The 20,201-nt window shown below is 44.0% G+C and overlaps 1 protein-coding gene across 7 annotated transcripts in view; it reads right to left on the bottom strand.

Annotated features, from left to right (window-relative positions):
- Positions 1 to 20,201, bottom strand: part of CACUL1 (CDK2 associated cullin domain 1) — an 81,378-nt gene that overhangs the window by 19,569 nt on the left and 41,608 nt on the right. For all 7 annotated transcript variants that reach the window (XM_051824216.3, XM_051824215.3, XM_089314249.1 and 4 more), the window contains exons 4-5: positions 6,843 to 6,938; positions 1,197 to 1,299 (exon numbers count right to left, since the gene is read on the bottom strand). In XM_051824216.3, coding sequence (XP_051680176.1) covers positions 1,197 to 1,299; positions 6,843 to 6,938 — 199 coding nt within the window. The remainder of the gene's footprint in view (positions 1 to 1,196; positions 1,300 to 6,842; positions 6,939 to 20,201) is intronic.

Raw genomic sequence — 20,201 nt, 5'->3', positions numbered from 1 at the left:
GAGCTGGCCTGGAAGAGGAGCAACCGGGAAAGAATCCGGCGCCTCGACCCGGACTAGAACCCGGTGTGCTGGCGCCACTAGGTGGAGGATTAGCCTATTGAGCCGCGGCGCCGGCCGAGGTTTAGTTTCCTTTAAAAGCTCATATTTTGGCCGGCACCACAGCTCACTAGGCTAATCCTCCGCCTTGCAGCACCGGCACACCGGGTTCTAGTCCCGGTCGGGATGCCGGATTCTGTCCTGGTTGCTCCTCTTCCAGTCCAGCTCTCTGCTGTGGCCCGGGAGTGCAGTGGAGGATGGCCCAAGTGCTTGGGCCCTGCACCCCATGGGAGACCAGGAGAAGCACCTGGCTCCTGGCTTCGGATCACTGTGGAGCCCCGGCTGCAGCGCACCAGCCATGGCGGCCATTGGAGGGTGAGCCAACGGCAAAAGGAAGACCTTTCTCTCTCTCTCTCTCTCTCACTATCCACTCTGCCTGTCAAAAAAATAAATAAATAAATAAATAAATAAATAAATAAATAAATAAAAAGGAAACTAACCCTCTAGGTTACAGGGGTGGCACCTAAATGTCACTCGGAGAGGCATATTCCTTTAGGAAAAGAGGATGAAATGCCATCTACCAGGAGGGAGCATGGAAGCTGGGAATGGGGAGAAAGGAGAAACTAACTGAGCCTGGTACTTCCATCTGCTTACTTTACATTTATCTAAGCAGCTATGTTGCATATTTTATAAATCTAAATCACAGAAGAACCCATGCAGATCTAGAGGCTAGAAAGCTTGTCTAAAATACATAGTTTGTAAATGACAGAGCCAAAGTAGAAAATGGTTTCTGCAGTAATGAGTGAAACTAAGAGAGAAGTCTGTACTTCCACTTCAAAGATAGAAAACTGTTCTAGAGTAACTGGCCAACAGAGTTAAGAGCAAACCTCCCAAGTGGGCAGGGCCAGGAGCAGGGGACAAGCATGAGGCCAGACACAAACGCCCTGTCCAATAACCTGGCTATGCTGCTCCTAGTTCACTGGGCAGACTTCAAGTCATATTTACAATTCCTCGCTGTTTTTCCCTACAGTATAGAGTGGGTTTACTACTTCCAGAGGATAGCAACATCAGGGCTTATGTGACAATGCTCTCAGAACAAATGAAAAAGAAGAAAATCATTGTCAGTGTTTTCACAGCCCAAAGCAAGTTAAGTTACTTACGCATCAGGCTGCAAATGTGCTTTTCTGCAACATGTTCCGTAAACAGCTTTATAAGGTCATCTTTCAGGTCTCTGTTAAGCTTGGTTTCGATGTAAAATTTATTCTGAAAAAAAAAAAAAAAAAAAAATTTTTTTTTCCATGTATCAGTTGGGAAAATATTTAGTCTAACAAACTGAAGCAGTAAATATTATTTTAGAAGACAATGTATAAAGGCAATATATAAGACACAAAACTCCAATATCAAACAACAGAAATCTTGCCACTCTGAGTTATATATTGTGCATGGAGTTGAAAGCATAAAAAGATAAAATGCTGTTAACTACAGACCTTCAAAAGAACACTGGAAGATATCCAACATTACTAGATAGGACTGTATATACATGATGGAACCAGACCATGGACACACCTTTGCAAAATATTGTTATCACAGGACTGCTGCCTATGGCACTGGCACACCAAATCAGAGTGCCAGGAGTGCTAGCTGCTCCATTTCACATCTAGCTTCCTGCTAATTCGCCTGCGAAGACAGCAGATGATGATTCAAATACTTGGGCCTCTGACAGTCACATGGGAGACCCAGATGGAGTTCTTGGCTCCTGGCTTTGGTCTGGCCCAGACCTGGCTATTGTCACCATTTAGGGAATGAACAGCAGATGGACAGTTTCTCTCTGACTCTCCCTGTCGTTCTGCCTTATCAATAAGTAATTATTTTAAAATAACTGTCTCATCATCTAAAGACAATATCTGGAAACACTAATGAAAGGCATCCCCCATTTATCAGCGACTTTGTCAGTGGTGTTGGCTCCCATGTATGTACACATTCACCAGGGGTACTCTGTAGGGACATCTCTGGTTCACAGACACACACACAAGGTAGCCCAATCAGACTGAGAGAAACCTAGGCTGAGAGAAACGCTTATCATCATAATGAAACATGTTGTGGACAGTAAAGAGAACCCTGTGGACAGAAAAAGAACATGGGACCTTGGTATCTCTGCTGAACCACGGATTCACACAGCCCTGGAAACTGCCTGTGCCTGCAGTCTTATTACAGCAGACGAACCTTTTCCTTACTCTCAAAGCACTCTGAGCCACGTTCCCCGTTTCGTGTGGCTGTGGGCCTTCTGCCTGGTGCGACTAGCAAATCATCTTCATTGTTAACTCAACATGTAAGAGTGGGAAACACAGAAGGAATGTGAGCAAGCTGCTCACTGATTTGCTCTTCATTCTGAACACTTTTTCTTTAAAAAAATTATGAAAGTAAGATTCACGTGGTTAAAAATAAAAGCAAAAGGATGCACAACAAAAAGAAGTCCCCCACTGTGGAGAGGCCCCATGTCCCCTGGAAGCACTACTGTATATTATTTCTAATATGTACCCTGCATACGTGCATACACTTCTCCACTGCCCGCCTCCCATACACACTGGCTCCTGAACTACTGCTGACACAAGCTCTGTAACTTGCTTTTTCACCCAGTGTTGTATCTTAGAAGATCTTTCTCTAAAAGAACATGGAGGCATGCCATTATATTTAACTGTATGTTTTTCTACTCTATCTTCCATTAATTATTTTTTAAAATATTTATTTTATTTTATTTATTTGGAAGTCAGAGTTACACAGAGAGAGGAGAGGCAGAGAGAGAGAGTCTTCCATCTGCTGGTTCACTCCCCAGATGGCCACAACGGCTAGAACTGTGGCGATCCGAAGCCAGGAGACAGGAGCTTCTTCCAGGTCTCCCACGAGGGTGCAGGGGCCCAAGGACTTGGGCCATCTTGTACTGCTTTCCCAGGCTATAGCAGAGAGCTGGCTTGGAAGTGGAGCAGCCAGGACTCGAACCGGCGCCCATATGGGATGCCGGTACTTCAGGTCAAGGCGTTAACCCACTGCGCCACAGTGCTGGCCCTTTCCATTAATTACTTAATAGTCCTCCAAACACACTGGTAATACAGATTTTTCCAATGTTCTATTCAAAAACCAGTGCATAAATCTTTTATACATATGCATATTATTTGCATATACTTGTATTTATTTATATGATGGATTCCTAAAGACACTCCATTCAGCTCGTGCATTTTAAACTTGAAACAATGCCAGATAGTCTCCCAAAGGTTTTATCACCAAAAGTGTGAGGTGTTTGTTTCCTTTAGAGAGTCCATAGAACTGATTATCAATCTTTTCCAATTTCACTAATTGCACTTTTTTATTTATGATGTTGAATATCTGTTCCCATTTATATCTCAGTATATTTTCTGTAATCTATTCACAGCCTTTATTCATTTTTCAACATAAAAATGGGATGCCTTTTTTCTAATTAATTCATGAACACATTATTTATCAAAGCAAATCTCTGCCTTATGTTTTGCAAATTTACTGCAAATTTCCCCACCTACTTTTGGTGTATAGTTACTTTGCTGAATTTTATGTTGTCACAGTCTAATATTTTCCTCATGGCTTCTAGATTTAGGTCTCATTTAGAAAGGCCTTTTCTCACTCCAGGAGTGTGCATAATTTCTTCTAGTTCTTATAAAGACTTACTCCATTCAGAATTTATGAAGAATAAGCAGTGATGAGGCACCATTATCCTCTATTCCAAAATGACTTCAGCTATCTTAATACCAGCTATGGAATAATCTGTTTACTGGTATGAAATGTCACATTTTTTTTTTCCATTAAACTCTCACATTTACCTTGGTCTAGGTTCCCTGTTCTGCCTATCCTTGCACTGAAGACAAATACTTTAATTACCTCAGCCTTCACATTATTAGAATATCACCTCTTATTAGTCTTTCATAGCAGCTTTCCTATTTAATTTCCTGCAATAAGAATTTTATAAAAGGGATCATATAAATAAGACCAAGTGTCTGCTAATAACAATAGATAGAATTAAAAAGGAGAGAATGATCCAACATGGGAAGCAGGCCACACAGCAGACTCAGAGAATGACAAATGCCCTAAACAGCACTCTGGCCTCAGAATCAGCCCTTAATTAAGGCATTCAGATCTGGCTAAAAAGCCCATGAAAGCAATTCAGGCATGGAAAGACAAAAAAATGACCTACATGAAGGATCTCTGTGAGTGAGATCCCTGTGGAAAGAAGGGGCCATCAAAGAAGGAGGCACCTTTCTCTGAAGGGAGGAGAGAACTTCCACTTTAATTATGGCCCTGTCTAAATACTGATGGAGTTTGTGGACTCAAGAGGATTCCATAGCCTTGGCAGCTCATGACAAGAGCCTCAAGTGATCACTGATATCATAAATAAGAGTGTCAATTGTTAAATCAACAACAGGGGGCCGGCGCTGTGGCACAGCAGGTAAAGCTGCCACCTGTAGTGCCAGCATCCCATATGGGTGTGGGTTCATGTCCCGGCTGCTCTACTTCCAATCCAGCTCTCTACTGTGGCCTGGGAAAGCAGTGGAAGATGACCCAAGTCCTTGATCCCCTGCACCCATGTGGGAGACCTGGAGGAAGCTCCTGGCTCCTGGCTTCGGATTGGCACAGCTCCAGTCATTGCAGCCAGTTGGGGAGTGAACCAGCGGATGAAAGACCTTTCTCTCTGCCTCTCCTTCTCTCTGTGTAACTCTGACTTTCAAATAAATAAATAAATCTTAAAAAAAAAAATCAATAACAGGAGTCACTGTACACTTTCTCCCCATGTAGGACCTCTGTCCTTAATGAGTTGTACTATGAGAATTAACAATAAAACTTGTCTTCAAACAGTTCTTTATACTTTGTGTGTCTGTGTGGATGCAAACTGTTGAAATCTTTACTTAGTATAGAGTTGATCTTCCGTATATAAAGATAATTAAAAATGAATCTTAATGAAGAATGGGATGGGAGAGGGAGCAGGAGGTGGGACGGGAGTCGGGGTGGGAGGACAGGTATGGGGGTAAGAACTGCTATATTCCTAAAGCTGTACCTATGAAATTTATATTTATTAAATACAAGTTTTCTATTAAAGAATTTTACAGCAATAGATTAAATTAACTGCCTGCCTTATTTCATTTCTAAGAATTTCTTTCCTATTTTGGAAGTAAGTATCTAGTGAAAGTTTATTTTTAAATAACTAAAAATATCAACTATAAAGCTACTTTCACAATTGAGATTTTTTTCTTGATCAAAATAAATCAAAAATAAAGATTTTTTTTTTAAAAATCAACTTTTAGAGCAACAGTTGATTTGGCAGTATAACTTTAAGTCTTTGAAGTAATTAGACATCTTTTTGAGACTTTGCAGTTTGTATATAAGAATAAAAGACAACACTCTGGTTTCTCTTCAGATCGTATAAATCTTTCGCCTTTTACTAAAGAATAAAAGACAACTGTTCAACTTCCAGTGGAAATGCTTCTGCATTTATAATGCTTTTCCTCTCCTGCTGTCAGCAATGTTAGTATTTAAAACCTTCGTGCACAGCAGTTCAAGGAGCCCTTCCTACACTTCAGTAAGCAACCAGGACACATCAAACAGAAACAGTGCGAGAGCATCAGCACTTGAACGCTAACGTGATTCCAGCTCTTCAGTTAACAGGAGACATTCAACTTTCTCTCAGGGACAGTAATATTAGTTCCAATATTCTAAACCAAGCACATGCACCTGATCTCTGTGTCTTCCAAAAAGAATCTAATAAAGTAGTTTAGAGTGTTAGACAAGTTATTTTCTGGTTTAATGATCTGATTTCTTAAAATATTCATAGAGACAGACTTCTAATAAAAATACTAATTTTGACAATACTCAAAAAACTTCTCTTTGGTTTCTGTGACTACAAAGGACATTCTGCTGATTATGCTCTTCATAGTTTGGGAATTCAAACTATTTCCTTTAAGTAATACACTTTCCCAACAATGCAGTGACAAATTACAAAGAATTTCTATCTTCTGGACAATAAAAATAATTTACATAACAAATTTTCACGAATAACTAGAAGGCAAAGTCACATTCTTGATCTATACAGCAAGTTGGAGCCAAGCTTCCTTTCACAACCTAAAATCCCTTAGGGATTCTGCTAGGTGGAAGAAGTCTGAAGTTCATTTATTCTTAGATAATAAGAACCCCAGGACATTAGCATAAAGTTTAAGAAAGCAACACTGGCAATACAGGAATGTGTGAATCACTTTCCTGTCATATTTATGTACTTTTGTACAAATTAACTATTCGGTTTTTTACTTAGAATCCAAGTCAAGACAATGTAGACTTGTTATTACTAACCCACCTACCCAAACTGCCTACTGTAATGCCATTTAACGGCAGACGGAGGAGACAGCACTACAATGCAAGCTCCACTTTCCGTGGAATGACTTACTTGCACTTATCACATGGCTATTTTTAGATATTCTATTTTCTGATGACAAGAGATCTTACATATCTTTGTTTTCCCAGGACCAAGCAAAGTGCCAGCCACATGACAAATACGTTGGCTGATTGTTACTTGTCTATTCAGCAATTTTTACTTAGGGAATTTTAAAGAAGAGGGAAGTAGATAATTCTATACCAATAACCATGACACATTAATGAAATACTTTCCACCTCAAAGAATGGAAATCACACAAAATACAGTAAAAGAAAAACAGAACACGCTTAACTCTGCATGCGTGTGTGCCCAGACCCACACTCCCCCAGGGACTAGGAAGGAGGAAACCCCTCTGCCTTACCATATATATGAAAAGAGGCACAATGCTCTGCAATGCTCCCATGTACTGTCCAAGCGCTATATTAAATCTTTCAATATACAGATCTGGAGGGCTGGCCTGTGAGAAAGAACATACGTGTGATCACTCCCGTAAACCAAGCAGACGCCCTTCCACCCCAACCCACAACGCAAGTAGAATGAAAAGGAATCCAAAGTCCACAGGAGAGTGACAAGAAAGAAAAGGACACTTATACCCAGAGGCTTTAAGACTTCTTAGTTCCAAAAATCTGCTACATAAAACTGAGGTTTAGTTTAGCTACTGTTGAAAACTATGTAACCTTACAGGCTTGCTCTCTTCATGAGTAAAAAGGTGCATTCAAAATGTTTTTATTTATTTATTTTTGACAGGCAGAGTTAGAGAGAGACAGAGACAGAGACGAGAAAGGTCTTCCTTTTCTGTTGGTTCACCCCTCAAGTGGCCGCTACGGCCGGCACGCTGCAGCCAGCGCACTGTGCCAATCCGAAGCCAGGAGCCAGGTCTTCCTCCTGGTCTCCCATGCGGGTGCAGGGCCCAAGCACCTGGGCCATCCTCCACTGACTTCCCAGGCCACAGCAGAGAGCTGGCCTGGAAGAGGAGCCACCGGAACTAGAACCCAGCACCCATATAGAATACCGGTGCCACAGACGGAGGATTAGCTAAGTGAGCTGCGGCGCTGGCCAGGTGCATTCAAAATGTAAGACAAATGATGTGATTAAAAAATTTTCACTGGCCGGCGCTGTGGCTCAATAGGTTAATCCTCCGCCTTGCGGCGCCAGCACCCCGGGTTCTAGTCCCGGTTGGGGCGCCGGATTCTGTCCCGGTTGCCCCTCTTCCAGGCCAGCTCTCTGCTATGGCCCAGGAGTGCAGTGGAGGATGGCCCAAGTCCTTGGGCCCTGCACCCGCATGGGAGACCAGGAAAAACACCTGGCTCCTGGCTTCAGATCAGCGCGATGCGCCGGCCGCAGTGCGCCGGCCGTAGCGGCCATTGGAGGGTGAACCAACGGCAAAAAGGAAGACCTTTCTCTCTGTCTCTCTCACTGTCCACTCTGCCTGTCAAAAAAAAAAAAAAAAAAAAAAAAAATCACTGGAGAACAGCATAGTGGCATAGCAAGTAAAACCGCCTCCTGCAACACTGGCATCCCATATGTGTGTCAGTTCATGTCCCAGCTGCTCCATTTCTGATCCAAATCCTTACTGGTGGCTTGGGAAAAGCAGCGGAAGATAGTCCAAGTGCTAGAGTCCCTGCAACCACTTGGGAGACTCCGATGGAGTTGCAGGCTCCTGGCTTCAGCATGGTCAGCCCTGGCTGTGGCAGCCATTTGGGGAGAGAACAAGTAGATGGAAGCTCGCTCTCTCACTCTCTCTGTAACTCCTGACATTCAAATAAACAAATAATCTTTTTTTAAAAAGTTATCACTGAATGATATCAACCCTTTCTGTGTGAACCAAACTACATTTGGGCCTGGAATGGGGGCAAAGGGAATCCAAGAAAGTGGCACAGGCTTAACATGTTATTAGCCTGGCTAATGAATCTGTATAATTACCTTAGGCACAGTAACCTTCTGAGTTCTATGCTAACTTGATTGTAAACGCTCCTGTAGCTAACCAGTCATAAACATTACTAGCCAGAAAGCAACAGCCCAAATGGTCCATAGATATCACAGCTTGGAGAGCAGTATAATACATGTCTCACATTTAATTTCTTGTTATAAAACCGCATGTCATAAAGCCATCAAAAGAAAACACTTCTAGCTTTATTGTGTCTTCTACTGAAAGTGCATGTCCTAAAATTCATGAAGACCCATCCCTCCCCCATTCTGCTGTATCGAGAAGAAAGTAGTTAAGGCTACATGGAGTCACAGGGTGGGGCCCTGATCCTACAGGATTAAGAAGAAACATCAGGAGCTGGTGTTTAGCCTAGCAGTTACGGTGCCAGCATCCCACACTGGACTGCCTACTTCCAATTCTTAGCTCTGGCTCCCAACTCCAGCTTCCCACCAGTGCAGGTCCTGAGAGGCAGGCACTGATAATGGCTTAAGTATTTGGGTTCCTGCCAAGCACAAGGGAGATCTAGACAGTATGCCCGGCTCCTGGCTTTGGCCCTGGTCTAACCTAGCCATTGTACGCATTAGAGGAGTGACCAGAAGAGAGCTCACACTCTATCTTGCTCTCTTTCCAATAATTTTTTAAAGACACATTTCATTATATGGACCCAGAATATCTCATCTGAAGAGTCTTTAAGTATGTGTCTTAGTGGCAGATCCAAATATTCCAAAATTTGAATTTCCACTACAAAGCTCACATTTTATCAGCAACAAATACTATCAGTTGTTTTCCTTGAAGAGACGGGCTTATTTCACTCATTTTTGAGCCAATGTCAAATCTCTAAATCAGTCTGTCAGTCATTCAATTAAAAATAACGTGTTTCATTCGGGGTGGGGAACTTTGGATGAAAACTCAACCAGACAAAATGTGCTTCCCAAATAGCCACTGTGCCTTGGTATGCAGTTTCCCCCCTCTCCACACAAAATATTTTTAAATCAATGCTCAGTCACAATTTAATATAAGTAATATTTTCACTGCTTCGGCTGGGACATTCTTAAGTGAAGCAAGGCTTCTGTTTTTTGTGTTCACCGCAAGTGTGTGGAAGTAACGCTTCATGCTAAAGCATCAGCAGTTTAGCCCTGCTGCTGCCGCAGCACCAGAGAAAATGTCAACATCATGAAAACAGCATCTTAACAACACCAGAAAATCAGTTTGGATTTTCAGGAACCCTGGAACTGAAAAGGTTTCAGGAACCCTCAGAAGTCCATAAACTGCTTAGAGAACATACTTAAAGAACACATATTCTTGTAAATTCATTGTCTGTTTTTAAACAAATACAGATTATTCTGTAACCTGCTTTTATCGTTCAACTATGTGTCAACATCTCTCCCAGGCCAAGCTTCGTCCTACAATGTAAACGTCATAAGGGTCTGGACTGTCACTGTCCACCAGTCTCTGTTCACCAATACTTAGGCTCTGCTCTGCTGTTTGCTGCCCAGGATTGCAGGGTCATTTCTAAACCAGATGAGCCCTGGGGCTCAGCTTAAACATAAGATATACTGTGCTCCTCGGTCAAAAGATAGATTCCAGCTTCAGGAACGACCTGACACTTCCACGGGCCAGTGGACCTCAGAGAACACTGCTCTCCAGATCTCATGAGGGGTCTGTCAGGGACTGCAGAACCTCCCGCCGCATTCCAAGGCCCTGCCTCAGCCACTTCCCAGAGGTACAAATGAGAACTGCAGGGGCTCCGTGAACAGCGGGCTCAGCTGGCCCTCACATCCACCTGAGGCTTCTCCAAAACACTGAGAACAGAGAGCCTGCAGGAGTCGAGAGAAAGCTGAACAGTCGGCACCCACACACACAACAGAAGGTGTTGACTGCACAAGAAACAACTATACTGACATTAGTAAAAATATGATGCATCACCCGAGTGTTAGGGTAAAGGTGAACTTTTCTTCTAAAGTCAACAGCTTCTTAACTAGTACGAAATTCAGTGATTATAAAGTCATTAAAATGTAGCTGTGACGTTCCACTTAGCTTAGAATGCAGAAAGCGTCAAGAGAATCACATTTACACCTTTATAGTTAGCCTAAACAGTTTTTCTGAGCACACAGGCATCTGTTTACCTTACATTTATAATGGCCAAGAGACATGAATTCCAAAGAGTAAACCGCCCCTCTAAGGAAAGAAAGGCTACACTACGTCACCTTTGGTATTGGTGGCCATAACAGCTCCTCAGAATCAGCCCTTAAGGCATTCGGATCTGGCTAAAGAGCCCATGAGAGCATTTCAGGCATGGAAAGCCAAGACACTGTGGCAAAAAATGACCCAAATGAAAGATCTCTGCAAGTGAGATCCCAGTGGAAAGAACAGGCCATCAAAGGAGGAGGTACCTTTCTCTGAAGGGACGAGAGAACTTCCACTTTGATTATGGCCCTGTCTAAATAAGGTCAGAGCTGGTGAACTCAAGAGGCTTCCAGAGCCTTGGCAGCTCATGACAAGAGTCTCAGGTGATTACTGACTCATAAATAAGAGTGTCAATTGTTAATCAACAGGAGTCACTGTGCACTTGCTCCCCATGTAGGACCTCGATCCTTAATGTGTTGTACTATGAGAATTAACGGTAATACTAGTCTTCAAACAGTACTTTATACCTTGTGTGTCTGTGTTGGTGCAAACTGTTGAAATCTTTACTTAGAGTTGATCTTCTATATATAAAGATAATTAAAAATGAATCTTAATGAAGAATGGGATGGGGGAGGGAGTAGGAGGTGGGACGGGAATGGCGGGGAGGGCAAGTATGGGGGGAAGAATCGCTATACTCCAAAGTTGTAGTTATGAAATTTGTATTTATTAAATAAAAGCTTTCTATGGAAAAAAAAAAAGGCAGGTTAAGAGGGGCCAGCACAGCAAGCTAAGCCACAGCTTCTGATGCCAGTACCCCATATCAAAGTGCTTCTGGCCCAGCTTCCTGCTAATGCACCTGGGAAGGCATCAGAAATAGCCCAAGTGCTTGGGTCCCTGACACTCACTGGGAGACCAGGATGGAGCTCCTGGTCCCTGGCTTTGGCCTGGTGCCGTCCCATCTCTTGTGGCCACTTGGGGAATGAATCAGCAGATGAAAGCTCTCTCTCTCTCTCTCTTCCTCCCTCTATCACTCTTTCACAAATAAACATTAAAAATAAAAAAGTAGGCAAGAAAACAAGAGAAGCTGTAATGAGTCATTAAAGGCCAAGTGTGACCAACAGTACAGGATTCTAGGAAGCTTCCACCCAGGGGAAGGCCCAGCTACTCCTTTCCCATAATCTTCCACTGGGTTGGAAAGAGAAGGCTGAAGAAGAACCTGTCTCCACGGCACAGACGTGCTGGGTGTGTCAAGGGATGCAGATGGGGCAGGAGTACCTGAACAAGTCCACGCATGCTACACTTGGGTCCACCATGAGTAAAAACATGTTGACTAGCTGACAGTTCAAAACACAAAGACCGTCTGCCTGGAACCTACTCAAACTCAAAGCAAAAGCCACTGTGCAGGGAAGGCCTAAGAAACCTACCTGCACCCCGGTTACTCTTCTCTGTCCCAAGGTAAAATCTATCTAATGCTGAAAAACGGGCAGGTAATCCTCCAGCCCTTCTGTGACACGAAAAGGTCAGCTGGCCAGCACCGTGGCTCAATAGGCTAATCCTCCGCCTTGCGGCGCCGGCACACCGGGTTCTAGTCCCGGTCGGGGCGCCGGATTCTGTCCCGGTTGCCCCTCTTCCAGGCCAGCTCTCTGCTATGGCCAGGGAGTGCAGTGGAGGATGGCCCAAGTCCTTGGGCCCTGCACCCCATGGCAGACCAGGATAAGTACCTAGCTCCTGCCTTCGGATCAGCACGGTGCGCAGGTCGCAGCGCGCCAGCCGTGGCAGCCATTGGAGGGTGAACCAACGGCAAAAGGAAGACCTTTCTCTCTGTCTCTCTCTCACTGTCCACTCTGCCTGTCAAAAAAAGAAAAGGTCAGCTATTATTAGCAAGGCAGAGAATCTACTCATGCCCAGGTTTCTGCACCATTCAAAGCAAAACTATACCACCGCTGAGCCAAGGGCAGGAAACTTGCTCACGCCCAAGGCCCATCAGAGTTACAAGGCAGCTTCCTCTCCCAGAGACACCAAACAGCAGATGACACCCATGCATAAGGAGGCCGAGAGGACCAAAGGTGGGAGGCCACGGCACCTTCTGCAGAAGCTCTGGCAGCAGCACCGGGACAGCAATCGTAGCCAAGGCCAAGACCAAGGAGTGGTTCCCTGCCACCAAGCTGGGTCACTTGGTCAAGGACACGAAGAAGATCAAGTCCTTGGAGGAGAGCTATCTCTTCCCTCTTCCCAACAAGGATTCTGAGATCAGTGGTTTTACCTGGGGGCCTACCTCAAAGAGGAGGTTTTAGAAGATTCTGCCAGTGCAAAAGCAGATATGCACTGGCCGGCGGACCAGGTTCAAGGCATTTGTTGCCGTTGGGGACTACCATGGCCATGTCGCCTGAGCGTGAAATGTTCCAAGGAGGTAGCCACCACCATCCAAGGGGCCATCATCCTGGCCATGTTCTTCACTGTGCCCAAGCAGAGAGGCTACTGAGGGAACAAGATCAGCAAACCTCACACCACGCCTTACAAGTGACCAGAGGCACCGGTATCATCTAGGCCTCTGAACCTAGGGAGCTGCTGTTGATGGCTGGCATTGATGACGGCTTCACTTCAGCCAGGGACCACACTGCCACCCCAGGCAACTTTGCCATGGCCATCTTTGACGCCATCTTCAAAACTTAACAGCTATCTGACCCCTGACCTCTGGAAAGAGACTGTGTTTACCAACAACTTTGCCATGGCCATCTTTGACGCCATCTTCAAAACTTAACAGCTATCTGACCCCTGACCTCTGGAAAGAGACTGTGGTTTACCAAGTCTTCCCATCAGGAATTCACAGACCATCTTGTAAAGATTCAAACCAGAGTATCTGTGCAGAGGATCCAGGCTCCAGCTGTGGCTACAAGAGTTATACACACACACACACACACACACACACTGTGGCTACCACAAAGTTATACACACACACACACTGTGGCTACAACATAGAGTTATACATACACACACACACTGTGGCTACAACAGAGTTATACACACACACACAAACACTGTGGCTACAACATAGGGTTATACACACACACAAATACTGTGTCTACAACATAGCATTATACAAACACAAACACTGTGGGTACAACAGAGTTATACACACACACACAAACACTGTGACTACAACATAGAGTCATACACACAAACACTGGTTACAATAAAGAGTTATATACATGCACACACACACACACACACAAAGTGAATTAAGCATCCCCCTCCTTTTTCCAGTTACAAGGCAACATCTGCTCACCACAGGAAGCAGATATTTATTATCTACCCCTTAAAGGTCGCTAACCCCTGGGCAGACCTTCAACTGAGGAGGAAAAGATTCTCTGTAACTGGCATAGGGAGAATGCCCCACCCCAAGGCTCGGGGCACAGGCAATACCTATGACTAAGGCAAGAGTGAGAGAAACCCCTCAAAAACACATACAAAACCTGCCCTGCCTCTCACACCAAGCAAGTAACAGCTATGCACTGCTAATGGAGAGACATCACAAAGAAAGACCCCCCACCACAATTCCCACCTGGACAAGGCCTGCTAAGAGCTGAGGGCAGAGAAGAAGCACTGAAAAGAACGTATCCCAGTCGCATTGAGAACAGAGCAACGCAGCCTAGCACTGCCAGTATCAGCCCGATGCAACAGTAACTCACAACCCAACTCACCCACTGTACGATTAGCTCAACTCCTCATACTAATAGCCCTGCAGAAGATATATTCATTCCTAGGCATAAATATTACTCATATTTATGTCAGTCTCTACTTTTTATATACAATGTCCCACAGCCAAAAACTAAGAAATCCCACAAAAGCAAGAAAGCACACCCACTGTCAAGAATCAAACAGCTGGGACAGGCCTTTGGTTTGGACAGAAGTTAAGACAACACCTGGGACATCCATCTCCCACGTCAGAGCGCCTGCTTTGAGCCCCAGCTCTGCTTCCCACCCAGCTTCCTGCTCGAGTGCACCCTAGGAAGCAGCAGATGAGGGCTCAAGTACTGAGTCCTTGTTACTCACACGACAGTTCCAGGCTTCTGGGTTCTGCCTGGCTAAGCACCAGCTGCTGTAGACTTTCAGGGGGTAAACCAGCAGATGGACACTACCTCACTGACTTTCAAATAAGGTAAAAATAAATAAATTTTTTAAAAAGACAAATATTCAACATGTCCTGATGCAAAAGTGGCCCACATGATGAAACTGTTTTAAAGATTTTAAAATAACTCTGCTTAATATTTACAATGACCTAACAGAAAAAGTAGACAATATGAACAAAAAAGATGGGGAATTTTAGCAGACAAAAGAGTCAAATGGAATGCTCAATTTTTTTAAACAGTTTCTTCATGATCTTTTGGCATTTATTCCTGTATTACACCAAATGGATCTCAAGGATCCTTAATGCTGTTTTCCAAATATAAGTAAGAATTCTCTTTAAAAAATTGGCCTCTTCAGCTCCTGGCTCCTGGCTACGGAACGGCGCAGCTCTGGCCGTTGCAGCCAATTGGGGAGTGAACCAATGGATGGAAGACTTCTCCCTCTCTCCCCCTCCCCGGCCCCTGCGTCTCTCCTTCTCTCTGTGTAACCCTGTCTTTCAAATAAATAAATAAATCTTTACCAAAAAAATTGCCTCTTCATGACCGATTTAGCAGAAACATCTAGTATCCTTCATGGTTAAGTCTCACTAGCCTATTCCATGACTTACAAAGCAGTGCCACACTGCGTCCCTCTGTTGAGGCCTCAGCAGCACACCCATGACACCTGAGGGTGGTAACAATGCTACATAAACATGGAATTTCTTCCCAAAAAGAATACATCTGACATCCCATTCTCGTTCTTGCTGTGCAGATATTATTTCCATAGCAAAATAATATCCAAAAATAATAGGTTACATAGAAGATAAATGAATTTCAAGGGATTTTAAGATTTTTAAAAAATTTTAAAAATAAAAAGGGGCCGGCGCTTCGGCATAGTAGGTTAATCCTCTACCCGCGGTGCTGGCATCCCATATGGGCGCCCGTTCTAGTCCCGGCTGCTGCTCTTCCAGTCCAGCTCTCTGCTGTGGCCTGGGAAAGCAGAAGATGGCCCAAAGGCTTGGGCCCCTACACCCACATGAGAGACCCAAAAGAAATTCCTGGCTCCCGGCTTCAGATCAGCTCAGCTCTGGCTGTTGTGGCCATTTGGGGAGTGAACCAGCGGATGCAAGACCTTTCTCTATGTCTCTCCCTCTCACTCTCTATAATTCTACCTCTATGATAAATAAGTAAAATCTTAAAAAAAAAAAAAAAAATCAGAGGTAAAGAGTGACAAAAGCCATCCTTATAATTTATAATAGATTATCTGGCATGTATCATATTCCAGCTCTCAATACCTCCACAGGGCTGGGTGTTATGGTGCAGTGGCTTAAGCACCATCTGAGACACGGTATCCTATACAGGAGTGCCTGGCTCAGTCCTGGCAACCTGGTCCTTCTGATGCAGCTCCCTGCGCGTTCCTGGGAGGTAACAGATGATGTCCCAAGTACTTGGGTCCCTGTCACCCACATAAGAGACCTAGAGTTCCTGGCTCCCGGCTTTTTTCTAATCCAGTCCCACCGAGCTGTTGAGGGCATCTGAGGAGTGATCCAGAGGAAGAGAGATGCCTCTTTGTGTGTCTGTTTCCCTGTCTTCCAAATATATATATAATTTCTACTACGATTATATAAAAAATTGCTGAATTTATTTCTAAAACTGAAACTCTTCTCATCTTTTAATACTCCTGGGGCTTGAATAGTAAACTGAATTACAGTCTAGCTTCTGTGATCCTGGAATCCTTTATCCACACACCCACGAGATCCCCTCGGCTCCAGTCCCAGTTTTTCCTGACAAGCCAGGGGACACTGAGCAATTACACAGAGTCAAGGAGCAGTGAAGGGAGAAAATAGCCAAAAACCAGACAGGCCAGGATGCACGCTCATTTTTCTAAACAGCGAATCTTTTGATACTCAGTAAAGACTACAACTGGTCACTATTTGCTTATTTTTTAAAAGGACACCTCCCCCTTTTCCAAATGAAATACAGAGATGTTTCAAAGCACACAATGTATCTTAAGAAGAATACAATTAGTAACTATACTTTGCATACTGTGATAATAAACAAATGCAAATAACTAGCCATTATTAAGTGACTTTACTCCCCTGCTCATGACAGATTCTAGCTTCCAAGTTCAGGATGCTGTTTTTACTAGAACATGTAGACACTTCTAGCAATATTTGCTATAAAGCAAGCATATGCTTTTTACCAACTTATAAGCAGTTCTATTTGGGGCCTCACGTTATGTTAAGCCCCAATGAGGCAAATGAAGAGCAGACACAGTTCTGCTTTATTTGATAAATAAACTTTATCTAAATTACAGTCTCAATGAGAGCCTAAAGAATGAAAGCTAGGATGTCTCACTGGCAAATTCTGAGATAAGAACTACTTTCCCAAGAACAAGTGTTTTTTGTTTTTTTGTTTTGTTTTTATTTATTTATTTTTTTTTTGACAGGCAGAGTGAACAGTGAGAGAGAGAGGGACAGAGAGAAAGGTCTTCCTTTTGCCGTTGGTTCACCCTCCAATGGCCGCCGCGGCTGGCGTGCTGCGGCTGGCGCACCGCGCTGATCCGAAGGCAGGAGCCAGGAGCCAGGTGCTTTTCCTGGTCTCCCATGGGGTGCAGGGCCCAAGTACCTGGGCCATCCTCCACTGCACTCCCGGGCCACAGCAAAGAGCTGGCCTGGAAGAGGGGCAACCGGGACAGAATCCGGCGCCCTGACCGGGACTAGAACCCGGGGTGCTGGTGCCGCAAGGCGGAGGATTAGCCTAGTGAGCCGCGGCACCAGCCAGAACAAGTGCTTTCAGTTCAGTTTCAATTAAACCATAGATCTCCAGAGGCTGCCGCTGAGGTATAGCAGGTGAGGTTTCCTCCTGCGATGCTGGCATCCCAAATGGGCACCAGCTCATATGCTAGTTGCTTCACTTCCAATCCACCTCCCTGCTAATGGCCTGGGAAGTCAGTAGAGGATGGCCCCAGTGCTTGGGCCCTGACACCCATGTGGGAGGCACAGATGAAGCTCCTGGCTTCCGCCGGGCCCAGCCCAAGCCATTGCAACCATCTGAGGAGTAAACAAGCAGATAGAGGATCTCTCTCCCTTCCTCTCTCTAACTCTGACTTTCAAATAAATAAATAAATCTCCAAATAATTTCTCAGAGAAACGTTCAGTAAAATATACATATGAAGAGCTATTGACCAATTAGTGATTTTTATTTAAACTCTCTGAAGAAAAGATCATGGAATTCTGTCATTATCTAAAATCCTTTTTATTATATCAAGGAGTAAACAGCATATTTGGAGGAGGGAAGTTTTTTAAAAACACACTTTGTAATTCAACAGATAAAAGTTAAGAGCCTTTAATACAAACATATAACATTTCAAATAACCAGTTGAGTTATGCTGCCACCCACTGGTCATAAAACAAATAGCAAAGCAATCCCTGCCCTGGTCTTAAACACCAGGACTCTGGCTCACTTTATGGGTAATCTTTAAAAATGTTATCTGGTGCCTGTGAAGACAGAATCAGAGCTAACTATGATTGATTATGATTTAGTCTCCAATAACTTCCATTATTAATTAGTTTGAGAGACAAGTGATAGATTTAGCTTAAAACCGAGGTATATTTACCATAAGTTATCAAAATTAAATTTTATTAAAAGGAATAGTTTAAATATAATTCAAATTCTTTTAAATTAAAAATAGTTGACAAATACTCAAACTATTATAAATTCAGTTCTTTTTTTTTAAGATTTATTTATTTATTTGAAAGTCAGAGTTACACAGAGAGAGGAGAGGCAAAGAGAGAGAAGTCTCCCATCTGATGGTTCCATTTCCAATTGGCCATAACGGCTGGAGCTTTGCCGATCTGAAGCCAGGAGCCAGGAGCTTCTTCTAGGTCTCCCACACAGGTACAGGGGCCAAAGGACTTGGGCCATCCTCTAATGCTTTCCCAGGCCATAGCAGAGGATTGGATCAGAAGTGGAGCAGCCAGGTCTCGAACCGGCACCCCTATGGGATGCTGGCGCTTCAGGCCAGGGCGTTAACATGTTGAGCCACAGCACCAACCCCAATAAATTCAGTTCTGTTTGAAAATAAAATCTACAGCATCTTCCTCTCCTCCTGTGTCTCTATGGTCCTTCCTCCTGGAGAGCTGAACTCGGCTGAGCATCATGAGGCTTGTTCCTCTCACTGGAATGTCACTATCCTGATTTGCAACCAAATGTCTGCTTCAACAGTGTTTCTGGAAGGAACTCACCCACCAATGTGTTACTGAACTATAAAGCTACTATATCAAAATAGAATATTTTTATTTGGTAAAAGTGAAACTACATTCTTAATAAAGCACATTAACATATCCAATAAATTGTATCAGGGAGAAAATGCCTCACTGAATCGTTCCTTAGTAGAAAAGATTCAGTCATACACACAAAAAAAAAAATCAATACCTGGCAAGGTCATTTAAGACAGTATTAAGAGTAAAGGATTTTATATGCCTTCAATTCAGTTCTCTGCATTGTGGTGGGCAAAACAGAATACTCTAAATGTCGATTCAAATGCTTAATGTTATCAGTTAAAAAGGAAAAAAATTATTAGTGAATTAAAATAACACAACTTAGGAGTCAGCGCTCTGGTGCAGCAGGTTAAAGCCCTGGCCTGAAGCACCAGCATCTCATATGGGCACCAGTTCTAGTCCTGGCTGTTCCACTTCTGATCCAGCTCTCTGCTATGGCCTGGGAAAGCAGTACAACATGGCCCAAATCCTTGGGCCCCTGCACCCATGTGGGAGACCCGGAAGAAGCTCCTGGTTCCTGGCTTCAGATCGGCGCAGCTCCAGCCCTTGCGGCCATCTGCAGAGTGAACCAGCGGATGGAAGACCTTTCTCTCTCCGTCTCTACCTCTCTCTGTAACTCTTCCAAATAAATAAAATAAATCTTTTAAAGAAAACACAACTTAGATAAACAAAACGTGCTATATCCCCCCAGAAGATTACTATTCAGCTATTAAGAAAGAATTGAGTATTAATGATGCTGTAACTTGAATGAACCGTTGAAACCATCATGCAAGTCAGTCAAGACAGATACAAAACTGTATTGTGCCATTTGCATTGGATGTCCAGAAAAGGTAAATCCACAAAGCGCATCAGTGGTCGATGGGGTGTGATGGGGTGTGATGGGGTGTGATGGGGTGTGATGGGGTGTGATGGGGTGTGATGGGAGAGAACAGGAAGCGACAGCTAATGGACCTGGGGGGTTCCTTTTCAGAACAACTAAAATGTTCTGCAGGGAGCCCGGACCCCAGCCACAGGATAAGTGACCGCGACTACATGGGCTGGACGGATATTGGCCGGCACAGTGCCGAGGAGTATGAGTACCCGTCCTAGGGCAGCCAGCACCCCCCTCAGCCCCACAGGAAGCAGCCTCCTGACCTAACTCAGAGGAGGCTGAAAAAGGAAACAATCACATTGTAACTCACTGTCTCCGACTTTTGACATTTGAAGTCTCTATTAAGTTCTCAATGTGAAAATGTCTGTAAATTGTCAGTGAGTGCCCCTCCCCGCCAACCTCAGCA

This window comes from Oryctolagus cuniculus, chromosome 15, assembly GCF_051225735.1.
Source record: "Oryctolagus cuniculus isolate XC-2025 breed Fujian yellow rabbit chromosome 15, ASM5122573v1, whole genome shotgun sequence".
NCBI classification, from domain to species: Eukaryota; Metazoa; Chordata; class Mammalia; order Lagomorpha; family Leporidae; genus Oryctolagus; species Oryctolagus cuniculus.
Note: the sequence above shows the minus strand (reverse complement) of the source record. Positions and strands in the feature narration are given on the sequence as shown.